This window comes from Callorhinchus milii, unplaced genomic scaffold, assembly GCF_018977255.1.
Source record: "Callorhinchus milii isolate IMCB2004 unplaced genomic scaffold, IMCB_Cmil_1.0 Scaffold4, whole genome shotgun sequence".
Taxonomy (NCBI): domain Eukaryota; kingdom Metazoa; phylum Chordata; class Chondrichthyes; order Chimaeriformes; family Callorhinchidae; genus Callorhinchus; species Callorhinchus milii.
The window spans coordinates 23,162,007-23,181,432 of record NW_024704745.1 but is presented as its reverse complement, the minus strand read 5'-3'; the positions used below and the strand labels follow the sequence as shown (position 1 = coordinate 23,181,432).

General features: G+C 36.7%; 1 protein-coding gene across 3 annotated transcripts in view; it reads left to right on the top strand.

The window, feature by feature from the left end:
* The window catches only part of LOC103177547 (rho guanine nucleotide exchange factor 7), a 101,687-nt gene that overhangs the window by 47,955 nt on the left and 34,306 nt on the right, over positions 1-19,426 (top strand). For all 3 annotated transcript variants that reach the window (XM_007891765.2, XM_042334142.1, XM_042334141.1), the window contains exons 6-9: positions 631-719; positions 9,422-9,516; positions 10,725-10,820; positions 13,057-13,179. In XM_007891765.2, the coding sequence (XP_007889956.1) occupies positions 631-719; positions 9,422-9,516; positions 10,725-10,820; positions 13,057-13,179 (403 nt within the window). The remainder of the gene's footprint in view (positions 1-630; positions 720-9,421; positions 9,517-10,724; positions 10,821-13,056; positions 13,180-19,426) is intronic.

Below are 19,426 nucleotides of genomic sequence, written 5' to 3'. Positions count from 1 at the left end.
AATTAGTCACTAAAGTGTCATGTTTGCGTTCATTTTAGATGGTAAGGTATTAAATGGATGTGCAAATACAAAGGCTTATTGTCTCAGTTGACAGCAGTGCTGTATTGTTAGAGGTGCCATCTTTTGTGAAACGCATTGGTCAGATATGGTTGAGGTGGACATTGAACTATGAGAACAGGAAATTATCCAGTACTTTTAGCCAAATTTACCAACTCCACCCTCCTCATCTCCACACAGAATTAATTTGGTCAATAGTCTCATTGCTGTTTGTGGGAATTATTGGGACAGATATACATTTGCCTGCATAAAAGCAGACACATTTGAAACAAGCTTGTGGGATCTTTAAAATTCATCCAATAGAATAAGCACTCAGGACTTCGATTTGATGATTTGTACAGAAGCATTGTATCTTGACCATACAGCACTGTGAAGTGCTCTACTGGAGTTTCAGCCCAGAGTTTGAACTCCAGTATCAGTGAAGGGGTTAAATCCACAACCTTCTGAATGGGATAAGCCTGTGAATAACTGAACCAATCTATTAAAATTGTGTTTTTGCCTTTTGTGTTTGAAGTCTGTATTATACTTTTGAAGAACTGTAAATTAATCCTCAACAATTATTTTCCTCCACAGAGAAAGCAATATCACCTAAATCTAGTACGTTAAAAAGTCCTCCAAAAGGATTTGATACTCCTGCCATTAGCAAAAGTTACTACAATGTGGTGAGTAACACTTTCCATTTCAAGCAGATTTAATTATGAGCCTGGACATTTTAACAACATTTTCTTGTGTGCTTGGCAAGCTGCATATTTCTCTTTGATATAATATGGATTTATAATGTTGAAGATTTCACTGCTGTCCTTTGGCAGTCTGAAAAATTAGTTTTGAACTTTCTTAGTAAACTTCATTAAGTTTTGGTTTTAAAATGTCCTTGGGTATGATCTACGACTATAAAGGATAACTGCAAAAATAATTTGTGTTTGGCATTCAATATGTTGAAATAACTGAAGTAAGGTATGTCCTGATCTGAAAAAAAAATCCTTTTTCAGAAATAAAATAATCCATCATAGTTGAAGACTGGAGGAGATCATTCCCTTAACTTGCTTGAACATCATGTCGAGAACTCATTGCCTTATCCTCCAACAAACCATTTTTCTCTTCCTTTTATCTTGAGGCGCTGTTTCAATGAGAATATAAAATAACTACCAAATAACTGGCTGGTCAGGTATAATGACACCTTCTAAAGAGGATCTAATTATTACATGTAAATCTTGCTGATGCTGTCCTAATTTGTAGCCAGCATGAACAAAGGAATGAAGAAGGAGCCTGCCACTTAGTAATCTGGTACAAGGAAAATTAAATTGGCAATGCTCTGAATTTTGGGTTGATATGTTGGTTCTACCAGGTGGCGTTTCATCCAGTGCTGAAGTGCATGTGGAACATGACAGCTAACCAAGATCAGAAAAGGAGCAGTAAAATAAATAATTATGAAATCAAACCCAGTTTCACTTTATTCTACTTTAGCAATTTCTCCCCTGTTCCCCAAGTGTCATTATCTGGTGTCTCACTCTCCCCAGTGACCTAAAGTCTACTTCTCCAGGAATAGTAATCCTTGCATTTGATATGGTACCTATTAACATTGCAGTTTCTCTAAGTGCCTTACAGGCAAATCATTTCAAATGCAGTATCGTATTTTGTATATTAAATTCAGTCCCTGTAACCCCTATTTCCAACATTTCACACTGTGGCAATGATTCATGTGCTGTTAGTGTTGAGTAATTGACCTCTTACTAATGTCAGTTTTCTTGGGCAGTTCTTATGTATCATGCTCAGCCCTATTTTTAAAAAAAAGTCTCTCCAGCCTGATCATTCCAGTTCTTATGAGTCATACCTGAAAGTTTGATTACCATCTGCCTTTCTGCCCCCACTCACTGGAGCTCCATCCTGAAGTTCCTCTTCCTCACCCCCTTTCCTTGCTTCCTGCAAGGACCGTCTCAAGTTCTTTATCTTTGACCACACCTGTGGCCATCTTCCCCTCCCCACCCTCATCCCTCTTGGCCCCCATCCTTCCTGAATCCAACCACCAGCTAGGGTGCTCAACCGTCCAGTGCCTTGGAATCATCTTCCGACGTGAAAGACACTATATAAATGCAACTTGTTGTTTATTTCCCTTTCAGACTCCTATGCATTTCTAGCATATTTTTAATTTTCATTTGTTGTTTTTCTTTCCACTTTGTATTTAGGCTGTAATGGAGTCAAAAGTGCTTTATTAGTCATGAATTTCAACCATTGTTGGTGTTGACCCGACTGATCTATCTCAAACATTACTTTCCAGCAAATAAATTGCACTGGTATGGCCTCAAGTCATGGCTATTCCACCTGCAATGTAGCTGGAAACTGCAGGAAGTATAATGAATATTCTGCATTAGAATTAAGGGAGCTGATGGAACATTATTTTGTCTGCAATGTCTCTTGGGAGCGGGAGAGGGGTGAATAGCTAAGTATAGCTCTAGTCCGCATAGTGGTGCACTAATATCTTTAAATATAATATATATATATTTAAAATATATATAAATAAATTGGAACATTGATGTTTTAAAGTTTGTTGCATTTAGTTTGTGCTATACAGATGCAAAATAGTGCACAGTATTCAGAATAAGCAAAGTGGAGCAACAACAACAAGATTTCATTTATAGAGCGCCTTTCACGTCGGGAGGACGTCCCAAGGCTCTGGACAGTTGGGTCGGGACCCGAGCAGGGGGGAAATGGTCAGGGTGAGGGGAGGGAGCGAGGAGGGGGTAGAGAGTCGAGAGGGGAGCTGAAGGCACGGTTGAAGAGAAAGGTCTTGAGACTGGCCTTGAAGGAGGAAAGGTAGGAAGCAAGGCGAAACAAAACAATAGTTTCAGTAGCAGGTCAAATTTAAATTAAAGATTTGTCATTGAATTTGTTTTGGAAAAATAGTATGTGGCTAACTATTTTCAATGAGGGTTATATATTTGGAATGGCTATATTGATCTGAGTGGTGTCATGTTAGCTCCGCCTGTCTGCAAGCTAGTGAGGTTTGCTACTTATGTAGGTCATTCAATCCCTTTTTTTGGGTGGCAGTTTTGCCTTAGGCCTGCATTCTGGATTGTTTTTGTAATAGTGCTGTCTGATATAGTTTGAGGTTTCACATGCTATGAGGACCTTCATAGGATACCAGATGCAATGGGTTTTGTGAAATTTATTGGTGTCATGGATTATAAAGACTCTGTCAGTTACATGGATAACTGGAAAATATGTTGAAGCATGCGATTATTGTGGTGGAATTTTGATGGAGATTTATGATGTCTCATGGGTTCCTGCAGCAGTCTGAGTGTGAGGAAGATGGTGAAACAAAATGAGGTGATTACTATAGCACAAATATTTGAAAGATGTGAGTAAAGATAACAAAGGCTTCTGCAGCTTCCTGAATCAAGACAGAATTGCAAAATTATAAAGTAAATTTACTCAGTTTGACTTCAACAGGAAGCTTTTTGGGGGGAATTCTGTGAATAGTTTGTCACTTTTATTTAGGATGCCTTACATATATTGTGGAAATGAATACAAGATGGTAAAGAAATCAAATGTTCTGAGTTGTTGCCTTTACAAGTAGATGGTAAAAGATAATTTGGAATAAAGGTTGTACTTTTTTGATTAAAAGAAATGTGATAATTAAATATATATTTTAAAGGCCAAAAATATTAGGGAATGATAAATAAATTAATACGCTGTGCTACAAACTAGTGTCATCCTCTTGGATTCAATACTTTTTTGATGTTTTATTTTTTATATGCTAAATAAATATGGGTATTAGATTAAACAATAAATAAAATAGTCACTCTTTTGTATTATAAAATAGGAGGAATAGTCCATCCTACCCCTTTCTCAAATTGCTTTACATTTATTGTACTTATTTTTTGTCTGTAAGGTAGGTCATTTCAATATGCAGAAATCGCATCTAACTTTTTCAGTAGTGCTTGTAGTTAACCCCTTAGGAGGTGTATTTGATTAATACAGGAAGACTTCTGTCATGCATCTGAACAGAGGCCAAGTATTTTCCCGCTGGAAGGGAAACCTGGAATTTAAGAGCTGGGATAACCCAAGGCCATTTGGCCGCTGAAGTTTATCCCTCGAGAATATTAAATCTTTCCTTGTGGCATTGAATTTAATTTTAAACTCAACAATGTTTTTGCCTTTTTCTGATCAACCGGGTGTCAGATACATATACAAATCCACCACAGTGCTTGAAAGTATTCAAACGAGTCTAAGAGTTCCATTTATGTAGGGAAATTTCCTTTTAATAATAATCATAATAATCCTTGCACATGCTATAGTGGCTTCATGTTGAGAAGTGTCAACGCAATAACAAAACAAATTAAATTTATACAGTGCCTTTCACATCTGAGGACATCCCAATGCACTTTGCTTGATTTTCTGTAAAGTGTAGTGACTGAGTATTTTGTATGAAAAACTGGCAGCCAATTTACTCACAGCAAAATTCCACAAACGATTATTACGTGAATGACCAATTCCATTTGGGGGATTATATGCAATGACATTGAGAGAAGATTCCTTTCTCATTTCGAGAAATGCCATGAGAATTAGCATCCACCAAAGAGGCTGATGGACCTTGGTTTAACCTGTTATCTGAAAGATAGCACCTCCAACAATGCAGTGCTCCTCCAGCACTCAGAGCCTCGACTCTGATTTCAAAGTCCTGATGTTGGGCTAAACACCTTCTGACACAGAGGGGAGAATGCTACTAACCTAGTCAAGCTTACACCTTTGTCTGAAATGTGGTGTGCATTCTTTTCCTGGAGGGACACACCCTACTTGCCTAAAACTGGAAAGTATACTGCAGCCCGACTATTGCACACTTCACTATAAGATTCCGATATTGAAATATGATTGAAATATGGACCCTGAAATGTTCCAACTTGAGCATTGTAAATTGCGACGTCACACTGTCCAAATTGTCCTCATTGATGTGCTGAAAAGAGGGTGACCTATTCGGAAGTGATGATGTTCCACTCTGAATGGCTTGTTACTAATTTTAAAGTGGACTTCAAATCCTGCCGTCGCCTGCACATCGAGTAAACCTGCTGGCTTTCCTCATGGTGACATTACTGGACATGTGATCGATGATGTCAATACACAGTTTGGGATTTTATGGATCTCAAGTCCTGTCTACTCCGCAGGGCAGCCCTGTATTTGGCATTGGTTGGCAAGAGCCAAGGCTTGGAGATTCCTGAGTTTGCATTAGGGGTACTGCAGGAGTTAACCAGCTAAAAATGCAGCTTGCCATTGTGAGCATTTTCTGGAAAGCTTCCTGCTGCTTATCCAACAAGGACCACCCTACTCATGAGGCTTTGACTTGCATGGTTAATGGGCGCTGAGTGGGAAGATTCCCAGTATATTTTGCCAAGTCCTGCTGAGAAGCACAAAATATAAGGTACAAAATGAGAAAATGCAAAGGAGGATAGAAAAGGGAGTAATAAAGAAAATGTATGGGAACAAGAGTACTGTATATAAATTTCCGCAATATGGCTTTTTGTGATGAAAGAACAATAAGAGAATAGTTACTGTAAAACTAATGGATGTATTATTAAATTGGGATTATCTTTTGGATAAGAATAAAGAAGAGTTTGATTACTATTGTTGGGTGGGGAGGGGGCAATGCTTCACAGTCAAGTGCTCTGGTTCACTCTGCATCAGAATCTTCACTCTGCCTCCGTGCTGCATTAAAGGTTGTCCCAAGGCCAAACCTTCTGGTTCCCTTTAATGAATCTGAATCCTCTTTCTATCACAATCAGTGTCAATGCTGAATGGTGGAAACTTATTTATAACAATAATCAAAACGTTAAAGGAGAAACTGTTCCATTACATTTTATTTTAGATCCGTTGTTCATATCAGAAAACACATTTATAAAGATCTCAGGGGGAGGATAAATTACATGTCATTTTAAATCAATATGATTTTACACCAAAAGCTTCAAAGAGTTGTTAAATTTGTATTCCTGCTTAAAACACCTGAGCCTACATCTGTAATCTGCTTTGCCTCTGGCTACAAAATGGCCATGATGTGTTAGAATCATAATAAACAGGAGCTGTCTTGTTCGTTACTAATTGTGTATCATTCCGTAGATCATAGTTCTAGACTACAGACGTTCCATGGAGATAAATTTTCAGATAAAGATATTTTTAAAATTTAATATTAATTTAGGCCAGTATTGTTTTTCCAGAAATGGGTCTGATCACATTGTAAAGATTACAATATTTGCTACATGTTTATTGTATTGGATCATATAAAAGTTTCAATGTTCCAACAACTACATTGAATATTTAAGGATAGTTACTTATTTTTACAATTTCCAAAGTATCTTAGTATTCTAAAGAAGGCCCTTTTATGCGCAGGTATTTAAGATTTGATACCACTAAATATTTAGCAGATGTAGCATTAAATGTAAAAAAAAATCCATTCCTTCCACTCCAATCCAATACCTTTCCAGAATCTACATCAATTACGTTGTGAAAAAAGTCCTGGATTCCCAAAAGTAATTTAGCAGAAGTAGAATGTCCCACATCTCTATTCTCAAAAAAAACTCCATCCCCTATTCCTAATGCACTATATATTCAGTTCCTTTCTGAACAAGATTACAGGATTGCTTTGGAAAAAGAGAAACCTTCAGCCTATCTTGTCACATCCCCAGAAAACGCATCCCACTATCAAAGCATCAAGCTGCTGTTTACCTAAGTCCATCTTTGTTGTCTGTAACTTCCCTTCCTGGCAACCTGTTCCAATCATTAATTGCACTCTGAATAAAGAAATCTCAGCAAAGCATTGAAGCACTTCCTTTTGGTAGGACTCTGTTTCACCCATTGTTCCATGAGAGCACTAGGTGTTTATTGTAATCTCTGGTCTTGCTTAAGGTTTGTTAATTTTAAAACAAGTTCTGTGCTAAATATCCAAGTCAAATTGTCTGCCTACACCTTTGATTCATCTATGACTCTCAGCATTTTAAAATCTTGGATTGTGTCACTTCTTGGATCTCTTCTCAAATAAAAGTATGTTCTGCTCTCCTAGCACATTTTCAACATAACGTAAGAGACCCAAATCTCATTGAACCTTGCTTCCCTTCCAAATTCAATTCATATATTAACGTGTTCCTGAAGGTAAGATGCCTATTATTGTATATTGTTTTCTTGTGCTTTAATGCACATCAGTACTTTCGCTCCTCAGATTTTATTTGATCCAGAAAATTTCAAACACTTTTCACCTTATTTACAATTGAGTTTATCTGCTTGATTGGAAAGTTTGTTTGCTGGGGTAGTTTTATAAATGATTTTTTAAAAATCTTTTGCTGCATGTTGTGATTGTTAATTTGTATTTTTATACATACTGCATTCCAGTGATTTCAGACAGAAAGCTGATTATTGTGAGTCTTGGGCAAAGAGCGAAGTCTTCTATGAAATGCCTGACTTCCCAATATCTTACAATGTGAAGTCAAGGATCATTTTTACAATCTATATTTTTTATGGAACAAAATATATATTGTTTTAAATAAAAAATGGTAAAAGGAGGGTTTTGTGTTGAACAAAAGGCAAACTACTGCAGATGCTGGAAATCTGATATAAACACAGAAGTCGCTGGAAACATGCAGCAGGTCAAACAGCATCCATGAAGAGAGGAAAATTAGTTAACGGTTCAGGTCTATGACCTTTCATCAGAACCTGACGAAAGGTTATAGACCTGAAATGTTAACTAATTTTCCTCTCTCCATGGATGCTGCCTGATCTGGTCTTGATAAGCTATATAGAACATTAAACCTTATTGAATCAAAACTTTTTCTGTAACTTGTGTGATTTTTGACTTAACAGTGGTAATGTTAGTGCTAATTGTTGTTTTACCAGTCCTTTTTTAAATGTGTTTTGGTTCAGCATTCTTGACTGACAGAAACCCTCTTGGTTAGGAACCTCCTCAGAAATGTAGCTTCAGGGTTGTATGCACAAGTATGGAATGGATTTAGATAGAGACTAAGACAGTTGATTGTTTGGGTGAATACAGATTCTGCTTCTTTATGAATAGGAGAGTACTTTCAGTTAATTTGCTCGCCAAAAATGTTACGATTTACAAAATGAGCTCTGTTGTAAACTGCCAAAGATTCCTTTATTATATCTTGGTATTGGTTTTCTTTCAGTATTTTAGACGTACAAAATGAAGACATTTTTTAAACATAAGGGTTCAAATAGAATTTGAACAGTGAATGAACTGAATAAAAATGGTCTGTTAATTTTTCAAGTGAATACAGCTATTCATTAGCTGAAATAATGTGTAGTGTGTCTGTGGTAAAGGAAGCTTGATTTTTTTTTATTTTGAGTAATCCAGAGTCTATTTCAACTGCCTTTAGTTGTGAAAGGCTGTTTGTATTGGTATGACTGGGTTGATCTTTTAAAGTGAACTGCACCAAATAAGTAAATGTGTGTAGTCACCTGTGCCACATAACACTGGTGCAACATTCCTGCAATTGCCTTTTTAAGAAAACCAAAAGATGCATGTGCAGCCCGAGGTCATATAGATTAGGGTAGGTTTTGTCGTGAACATATAGTTGGTCCATATTTTGAATGAAATAATCCCACTTCTTGTCCAAGCCCCTCTCTCCCCAAACTAGAGGAAGGGGAATAAAGTTGGATCCCAATAACCAGTTCAGGATTGCTGTCTGCTTCCATTTGAATAGGAAATAGTGCCTCGGGACGTCCTCCTGATATGAAAGGTGCAATATAAATGCAAATTGTTTTTTGTGGCAGTAAAGGTAAACCTTAAGCAAATTTGTTTTCTCTCCATGAATGTAACACCTTAAAGAAATAAAGAAGTTTTATCAATTTTATACCATTACCAGTTATCAAGCTGATGTTTTTAATAAGTATAATGTGTTAAGAGTGATTCTCGAGTGTTGTGAGTGCGATTTCAGTAAAGCATGATGGAAGAGGTGTGAAGAGCTGCACTGCAGGGATTTATTTTGTGCAGTGTTCAGTAAAGCTTCACAGTGAACACTGTAACATGTTCATACCTCAGTATGTAATCTTGAGGTCTGGAAATGCCCAGTATCTGCCTGTTGAGATGGAGGTTAAAGATCCCATAGCACTATTTGAAACAAGAAGGGAGTTTCTCCTGGTGGCCTGGCCAACAATCTTCCAAATACAAAATTGGTCATTCATTTCATGACTATTTTTGGGACATTATATTACTGTGTACAGAATGACTATTGTGTATGTTTCAAAATACAGTCACTATACTTTAAACTAAATCCTATGAATTGCTTTGAGATCTCCTCCTGACAGGAGCTACATCAAATATTATTATGAATGCAAGTAGTTATTTATATCAATGTTGTTTGTTCTACAGGTGCTACAGAATATTTTAGAAACAGAGTCTGAATATGCTAAGGAACTTCAGATACTTCTGTCAACCTATCTGCGTCCTCTGCAAGCTAGTGAAAAGTAAGGAATGCTTAATCACATTAAGCCTGCATTACATTTTAAGTTTTGGTTGTACTGAATTTAAACTATTTGGGATAGGGTGGAGGGTTGCTCTTTTAAATGTGAGAATATATGTGATAACTAGGAGTCAGATGAAGAAAGATAAATGAACATTTAAAGAGGTTGGAATAGGAGATTCACCTCGCTTGAGTGTCAAGCCAGGACTGTTGAGTGCCTTAGGACGCCCTCCTGACATGAAAGACCGATATAAATGTAAATTTGTATTGTATTTTTATTGAGATAAAAAACAACTAAAGCTAAAGTAAAACTGAAAATAGAAGGAGAAAATCAACAACTAGGCGAGCACAGTTGAAATTTTAAAATGTAGGTTTTTATTTCAATTTAGGGTTAATATTACAGGAGTATAGCTATCCTGATATTTGAGAAACTATTACTGTAATTAGTGGGAGGGTTTTCAGTGTGATGTGAAAACCTACAGAACAGGTTAGCCCATTGGGAGAGGAGGTTTTGTAGACCTGTCATGAATCTCACGGTCAACAATGCACCTTTTAGGGAGGATCCTTTAGGTTGAACCAGCTCGAGATTAATAGCGAGGCAGTTCATTAGTGAGCAGCACATCCTCTGAGTTGCTGTACTTGTCAGTTTCTGTTCAGATTATTCTGTTTTACTCAAATTGAAATTTGAATTTTAACCTTCTGTGTATTTGTATTAGACTGCTTATGTTCATTAGTTTTTCCTGAGTCTTTGTAGAATTATTTTTCAAAGTAAATTATAGGATCTAAATCATGGATTGTAAATTATATAAAATGGGTACATTTGTGCAGTTGGACCCTGTTATAAACTGTTATAAACTGACCCAGGGTATAACAGGGTTCAACCTATATAATTGGACAGTTTATAATGTGGTTGTATGGTGACTAGAAGTACGGTTCACTTCTGGTGTATAGCAGATATGTGCAGGCCTCTTGCCATCTGAGAAACCAATGGAAACTCTTGCGAGAATGGTTGCCAGCTTCCTGGGTGCTGAACACAGCAACTTCAGTAGCAATGTCATCGGCTACCTGGTGATGCAGAAGTGCGTATCGGTGGCAGCTCCAACACTGGGTCTGATTTTATGGACTCAAACCCCTCAAACCCCTGTATTATAACTGGGTCCAACTGCAAATACAGAAATCATTAAGTAATATCTTATGTTTTATTGTTTTCAGGTTAGGTTCCACTGATATGGCATATCTGATGGGAAATCTGGAGGATATCTGTTCTTTCCAGCAGATCCTTGTTCAGTCTCTAGAAGAATGTGCCAAGTGAGTATTGGAAAGGGAATTTGGGGAGAAAACGATCGAGGTATTTATTTCTGTGGAACTTTACCAATTTTTTAAATTCTTTTAGAGAGGGTGTTTTAAAAAAAATTAGAGACAGCATGTCAATTGGTAATAAAACAACAACTAATAAATGAATAATATTTCAACAACAAGATTACATTTGTATAGCGCCTTTCATGTTGGGAGGACGTCCCAAGGCGCTGGATAGTGTACAGCATTTCATAAATGAACAATTTTACACTGAGCGTATGCTCACACCATTGATGCTGTACAGACATCCATCACAAAAGACATTTGTAGCCAGAGAGGTTTTCATCTCAATAAATTGAGATGGATTGGAAACAGAATCCTTAAGAGAAAAGTCTGTCTCTATATCATGCACAATTGTTCAATGTAATAGCAGTTGTTAAAATGAGAATTATAGGCCAATTCAAGCAAACTGTGTCAGATTGATGTGGATGCATATTGGTCTCAGCACTAGTCAGTGAATCTCTTAGTTTGCGGTGTTTTGCAGTTCATTTGTCATACCTAGTCATGCTTATTGAATCAGCAATACACTTTTCCCTTGTGCTTATTTTATTACCTACCATAAAGTATGCCCACTGAATGCTGGAAACTTAAAATCACATATTCTCCAATAGCTGTCAAGATACACCAGACGCCTCTTATAAAATACCTTGATGCTGGTGATCAGTATGGTTCCAGCATATAATGAGAAGCTTTTCAATTATGATCCCTCCAAAAATGATTACAAAATGAAACCAGCTATTAAAAGAACTCAAACTAGTATCTCTAAGAATGTTTCTGAATTCTGTTTATTTACCTGCCTCATGTTGAAGTGTTTTTATTTTGGGTTAATTCTTTGTACTGCGGTTGACAGAAAATGCTTACTTACTCACTGCTGCGGGTTCTTAGTATTCCAGAATAAGCAGAGCTCCACCTTGAGGCGAACAGCAAGATCTTGGGGATTAGTACTGAAGCTAATGTTTTATTGTTAAACTTTATAAACCTGTCTTAATTCCTATCACCAACGTTGGAAAAGTAGGTTCCTAATCTAATCAGATCAGCCTACGGTTTTCTGGTGCATTCCCTCCCATCCACTCCAAGATGGTCTGCTGTGGCTTTTAAAGCCTTTCTGAGCATTCCGTTTTGTTTTGATCTGATGTGGCATTAAAATTGCAAACCTACTAGAAAATTTTATTTTAAAATTATTTTTCATTTTTATTTTCTAGCTACAAGTTTTAGAATGTTTTTTCTCAGTAAATTATTAACTTATTTGCTTTCATTGATTGCTGTAAAGCATGCACATCTCTCAATTGTAGAATGGAGGAGGAGTGCCAATGGTCCAATTTACTCTGAAACTTTGAGTGAAAATTGGCATATTTTACCAGTAATTTGTAATAAGTTTAATATAACTTCATTTGCATAGCACCTCTCACATAAATGAAATTTATTGAAGGACATTACAGAATGAGATTAACTAGAAATTAAATTAATAGTATGAAGTTAAACACAGAAGTTAATTTATACAATAAAGCATTACATTTGTAATACGTCTTTCACATCGGGAGGATGTCCCAAGGCGCTGGACAGTCGATTTTTTTTTAGTAACAAATTATTGATTAGTCGCATCACCAAGCAGCAACCTGCTTAAAAAAAGTTACAATGCCAGTTAACACAAAAGTATGTTTTTTTTAAACAAATAATAATAATAATAATCCTTGCATTTGATATAGCGCTTTTCACGTCGGGAGGACGTCCCAAAGCGCTTCACAGAACACACTGTAAAGTGAATTGACTGTATATTTGTGGGCGAACGCGGAAGCCAATTGCGCACAGCAATGTCCCACAAACAGTCGTAGATTGAAAATGACCAATTTATTATTGTTTTTGGTTTTGGAGGGATTATTATTAGACGTGTGGAGTAAGGAAACTTGCCCAAGGTTTTGCCCTGCCTGGAGTTGAACTCAGGTCTCTCGCTTGCAAAGCGAGTGCTCTAACCACTGAGCTACAGGACTCTACAACACTTTAGATTCACAATAATTTGATGTGATTTCTTTGGAATGTTAAATTCAAAAGAAACTTGCATATAGTTTGAAGGTGTAGATCCATTAAGTGTCAATTGATTATGTAAGAGTTCAGTAAGTCCATCAAAACCATTGCACAGAAGACTAATGCATCCCATTTATGGTGTATCTTTGTTTCTTTACTTGAACAGATTACCCGAGACACAGCAGAAAGTTGGTGGATGTTTTGTCAATTTAATGTTACAAATGAAAAGCCTGTATGTTACATACTGTCTTAATCATCCCTTGGGTGTGAATCTTCTTACAGAACATAGGTACGTAATTCTTGACTGTTAAGAAATATATGCACTGTTGGTTCTGTTTGGAACAAACCACAATGTAAAATAAGCTATGAATAGTTGTGTGGTCTGACTTTATTTTGTTGAGTGGTTGTGTTCCCAGAATATTTAAGTGCCATTTATGGTTAATATAACACAATGTGTTTTTGTGACTGCTATCAGTCCGGTCAAGGACTGGATAAAAGGTTTAAAGCAGTGTTGAGGGTTGACCGAAACTCTCCACGCAGGCTTCATGAGTTAGGAGTAAACGGGAAGGTTGATAGGATCAGCACCTGAAATGAGGAGATGCCGACGGAAATCAAGCAAAATTGATTATTGCGGGACTATTGCAAATTGCAATATTAAACTGATACCTTGCTGGTTTTGGAAAAAAAGGGAATTTTTTTTTTGGGGGGTGGGGTGTGGAAAACGTTACTTTTTATGAGGCTGTGTTGCCTGAATATTTTAAGCATCTGTTTTGGTCAATCCAGTATTTGTTTGTGATCTGGGTTATTTACTTCTGAGACGTTTAATCAGAGTGAATTACGTACAAATTTGACTCTGTTTACAATCACATCTCTTTTGACAAAAAAGTTCCTCCAATTTGTTTTTAAGTAGATTTAACTGCATGTTCAGGCACTGCGAGCTAAATGAAATTCGACTGTGGTTTCAGTGATTCCTCATATTATTCAAAATAAAATGACTTCATTTTATAGCCTTGTGCTAAATTTGTTAAAATTGCTTTGGTTTGAAGATTGTTGAAGATTGGTTGTTGATGAGGAACAAATGTTTAAATATTACAACTGGTCCATTGGAAACAATGTTTGTGTAAATAATGTCTCCAGTTGTGGCAGGAAAACTGAGCTATTGGTAAAGCAATTTTGTACTTATCTGTTTTATAATTTATGAACCTAGAAGATGATATCCTGAAACACCAGGAACTATAAAATGAAATCCCCTAAAAAGTAACCACAAACAGGGTCAAGATTTGGGGAAGGCATTTGGAAATCAATGAGTTTTTTTAAAAAAAAATGTCTTGTTGATCTTTGGTATTCATGGCAAAGACTGCTCATATGATGCAACACAGCAGACTTCTGTGGTATTTAATGGATGTAAATAGTTGTAACCCCCTCACTGGTAAAAACTGAAAGAACCTTTTATTTTGTGTCTGAATTTTGTTTTTCTCTCATTTTAATGCAATATTATTCGGTTACCCATCAGTCAAGTATTAAAAGCTGCTGGGTTGTCCTTTGCTGACAAACTGGATACAGTTATTTAATTTTCTGTTTCAAATAAATTGGTTGCCCTACTGAGCATGAAGATGGTTAATTATGGCATTCAATATGGTTGTTCACATTCTGTTCTTTAAAAGGTTAGCACTGCTGACAACTAAATGATGTATGCAAGTGTATTTATTTTGTTTTATTAATTTTTCTCAATTGAAATCTTGGGTGAAGTTCATGGTCCATAGTGCAGTACACCACCAAAGTTGAAGAGAGTATCAGGGAGAGAAAATATAGTTATGTAGTATCTGCATTGCTTTAAACAATTGTTGATTTGTGTGAGAAAAGGCAGAGGAAATTAAGGAGTTCCACAGTGTATGGTGTTAGCCTGTGAAAGCAAGGAGTTCCACAGTGTATAGTGTTCGTCTGTGAAAGTAAAGAGTTCCACGCCAGTGGTTCTTTTCCCTCCTCCCTCTCTCCCCTGCTACTGACCCTGCAATTGTAAAGTGTTCCAATGTAAAAATGTTATTGGTTTGTTATCTTGAAGCCCTGGAAACAAACAAAGCAAAGTCGGATTTTGGCTGGTTCGTTTGCGAAGTGAGGCAGTAGGCACGAGAAACAAGAGAGGAAAATCTGAATGTCTGATAAGTATGGTACTCATAAAATGCAAAAGGTACCACCAACAGAAAAAGGATGCAGACCAGAAGTGGATCACCAATTGGATGACAAACCTGTTCTTGAATTCTGTTCAGACGTTCAAAACATGGCAAATTTTCAATATACATAAATGTAAGATGCTACAGAATGAAAATAAAATACTGTATAGATTTGATAGAACTCGCCAAGAGTGAACTTGAAAGTGATCTTGGATTTTGGGTGACTCATCACTCCACTGCTGACATAGTGGTAAAAATAAAATAAATAGTATTAGGGGTAAATAGTACTAAAGCAATGAGAATGGAGAAAGAGCAGAAAAATGGGAAAGAGTAGATAGGTCCATGAGGGAGCAAGCACAATAAGTAATATAGTAATTCTTGCATTCGATATAGCATCTTATCACATCTTCTAGACGTCTCAAAGTTCTTCACAGAATATACTGTAAGGTGAATCAACTGTATATTTTGTAGGTGAAATGTGGCAACCAATTGCACACAGCAGTGTCCCACAAACAATCGTGGATTGAAGTGACCAATTTTATTAGTATCATTTTTTTGAGGGAAGTACAAACTGAATGGCCTTCTGTGCTGACATTCCCATTGTATTTTTTTTTAAAAATGCTTAAAAGATGTAGTCTGGAGCTAGCATGTTCCTTAAAATGTCTGTGATGTTTAATGCGTAATGGTATTAAAAACCCTTTAATTGTGATTCAAGTCCAGCTTCTGTCTTGGCACTGACGGGTTTGAGCTGCTCAGTATTTGAAAACTTGTATCAATGCACTTTTTGTTGCACTGATTTTAATGGGCAATCTCATTTCTTTGCTTGTCAAAGACCTCCCCAGTGCCACCCTTAGTGCTGCAGCCAATGCCTGGTGATGTCATGTTGCATTCAATAATGTTAAGCTGAGGCGAACTTTAGTCAAAGTATTATGTAAACAAGTGGCAGCAAGAAGCTTAAAGCTGTGCTGGTCAGCTCCATAGTGATCACTGTTATCAAGATGAGGTGTCTTTGTAAATTCTTGAGACCCATCAGTAGTGAGAGTTCATGTTCCATCTACTACAAACAGACGCAAACGCTAGATGTGTAAGTCTTTGGAGTGTAATTCTGGTGTTGATTTAATTGTACAAAGTCTGACTTCAGGGCACTGAAAATGTATCTTAAACTTTGCGCTAAAAGAATTTGAGAATTACCAATTATTTAAATATGTAATGTACGTGTCGTGCTTCTTATCAAGATATCCTGTGAGACTGAAAATTTCAGTGTTTCTACTTGTTTTAGTTAAATTGGTGATGATTTGGTCTATAAATTACTGCTCATTTTTAAGATCTTTTATTCATAAAACTGAGAACTCTTTTGTGTGAGTTTCCACAAAACATTTTATGGCAGTAATGATGAAATAGTTCAGTCAGTTAGTTGGAGGTTCTTGATGCGGGCATGTAAAACTGAAAGTTCCCCATCGACAGCTTTGTTTTTGCCTTTCTTTTGTGTCGACGGCTTCTTTGTCAGATGGTTTCTCTTCATTAGGAGCTGTAGTTACAGTGCTCCCATGTTTGAGGGCCATTGTCTAATAATGACAGCTGCAGCCTGATAGCTACAAAATCTCTGCAGTTATCATTTAAGTGAGTGTTTTCATTAGTTACAAGGCTTCAGATTCAAAGGGACTTCGTACTATAAACTGTGTGTGTGTGTGTGTATATATATATATATATTGAAATCTGGAACGATTTGAATACAAATAATGTATGCATTCAATTTTGTGCAGTGATTGTGTGTGGTAATTAACAATTCTCCCTCATTGGTTAACTTCCATACAAATGAATGAGTCATCCAAGGTCAGGGGGGGGGGAATAGAGGAGAAGAACAGAAGCCACGGTTCCTGTAAGGTTGGCTAGATGAAATATTCTCCAGTTCATTTGTTGTTAGCAGCCAGTTTCTTACAAATTTCTTACAAAGTTTCTTACAGCCTTACAAATATACTGTTTGCAAAGGTGGCTGATGTCCCTGTCAGCATGTGGCCTTTCAACTTTAAATCTGCTGGTACCCACCTAACCCCAGCAACGTAACTCGTGCTCAGTGCTGGACCTGAAGACCTCGCTGATTGGACACTCCTTCACTAACTGTCACCTCCAAATGACTCTGCTACTCCCTGGGCCCTAATTCCACCATTGCTGCTTTTTCAGCAGCGTGATCAGCTCGACCAATAATGCTCCAGGCCAGGAGCAGAAAGCAAGCCCTGCTAAAAACAAGCAGCTCCAACCACGTTCTGGATGAAGAGCCAAGAAGGGTCTTCTCTTTATTTATCTTTCTTTTATGAGAGGTGCCAGATCCGGCGTTTTCACACCATTTTAACATAGAATTACATAGAACGTAGAGTACGGAAACAGACCATTCGGTCCAACTGGTCTATACTGACGTTTATGCTCCACTTGAGCCTCCTCCTGCCCTTCCTCAACTAAGCCTATCAGCATAACCTTCTATTCCTTTCTCCCTCATGTACTTATCTAGCTTCCCCTTAAATGCATCTATGCTATTCGCCTTAACTACTCCTCGTGCTAGCAAGTTCCACATTCCCACTACTCTCTGGGTAAAGAAGTTTCTTCTGACTTCCCTATTTGATTTATTGGTGACTATTTTGTATTTATAGCCCCTGGTTTTGGTCTCCCCATAAGTGGAATCATCTTCTCTTTATTTAGATAACCAATAAGCAGTAACCAAGGACTTATTTAGATAACCAATAAGCAGTAACCAAGGAAGTAAAGCACACACAATAATCAAAAAACACTTCCACACACTGCTTTTCATCTTACCCATTTTATCAACCAACACACAAAAAGGTTTAAGTACACATGCATATGGCATGCGAATATGAGAATTGAGCTCACATACCCAACAATGCAATTTAGCCACATCTAGATTCCCAATTAGACACATGTGGCTAGGGGCTAATGTATTGGACAAACCTGCTTTACTGAAATGAATCTGCACCAAATTGATGAGATCTGGGCATACAATACAATCATAATGCAGTGTGTTTAAAAGTAAAGAGGGACTTATTCAAATCTTTCAGATGAGTATGTAAAACATATTTGACATTCAAATTTGAAAAACTCTTATTTCACAAGTTCTTTATCTCGGTTTCCTATTATTCATTATCTGTTGGTGGCTGTGTTTCACTTGCACTTCAGAAATGGTAAGAAAGACGCTAGGTTTATTACATTATAGTAAACAAAGCACTGTTGTACATGAATGGAGAGCAAGAGGTTCATATCAGGACTGTCTGAGAGCTCAGAAAAACTGACAAATAGATAAATACTGGAGGAATTGGAAATGAAAATGCCAAACAAGATGAGATTGGAAAAAAATGTTCTCTGAAAGTGGTGAATATGTAAAATAGATTTAGTTTAAGCAGTTAATTTGGTGTTGAACAGCACCTTTAAAATAAGCCGAACAAATATCTGGTTTGGAATGCCTTTGAAGTTTATACTGATAAGATTAGGAGAAGATGATTGAATGCTGTGTAGGACAAGGTAGTTACTGTAATACTGGGATCATAGTCCTGACATGCAAAAGAAGGATGAATAATGTAGGATGGAAGGCCAGATAGTTTTGTTTCATCTTTGATATCATAAGTGTTGCAGAAACTTTCTCTGTGAGATTAAATGGATTTGCTAGATTTCAATTACAAAATAGAGTGTATATGTGGCAGGAAGATGTTTCATAAGCTGCATGTCATTTTATTTTTCCATGTTTTCCCATGTTCTTATGAACGCAAACAACAAAAGGAAAATAAACGTTGGAGAGAATAATTGGTAGATAAGAGTGAAAGATTTGAAGAGAGACAGAGAGGATTAATTGTATGGAGTAACATGCTTCGAATTATTTTATTTTAGGAGGAATAATCATCTGTACCCGTTCAGTTTAACTAAACCATGCTTCAGAAGGTAGTTGCCTTCTTCAAAGTTAATTCCAATTATCTACAATAGGAAACCAAATTAATGGTGCACTAATAGCCAATTCCCATTATCTTCCATCTTGGTATGAATATAGTTTTAAATAGTTTTTTTTTCTATCACTATTATTTCCTCCCAGAATCGAACATGGTTGCTATAATGTGAAACTGGCAGTCAATGAAAGAGGTGTATGTTTCAGATTATCTATTCTCTTGGTGCTCAGAGGATGCATGTGATGAATAATATCACCATGAATGAAAATGCCAATTTATTTATATTTGTGTTGTTAAAACTAAGTGGTAAACAATTGATAAAGCCACCACTAATCTCTCGTAATAATGCATAATTTATATGCATCTAACAGTGCATTGCTATAGTTGCTTTTCTAAGATCATATTATAAATATGAGAAGAG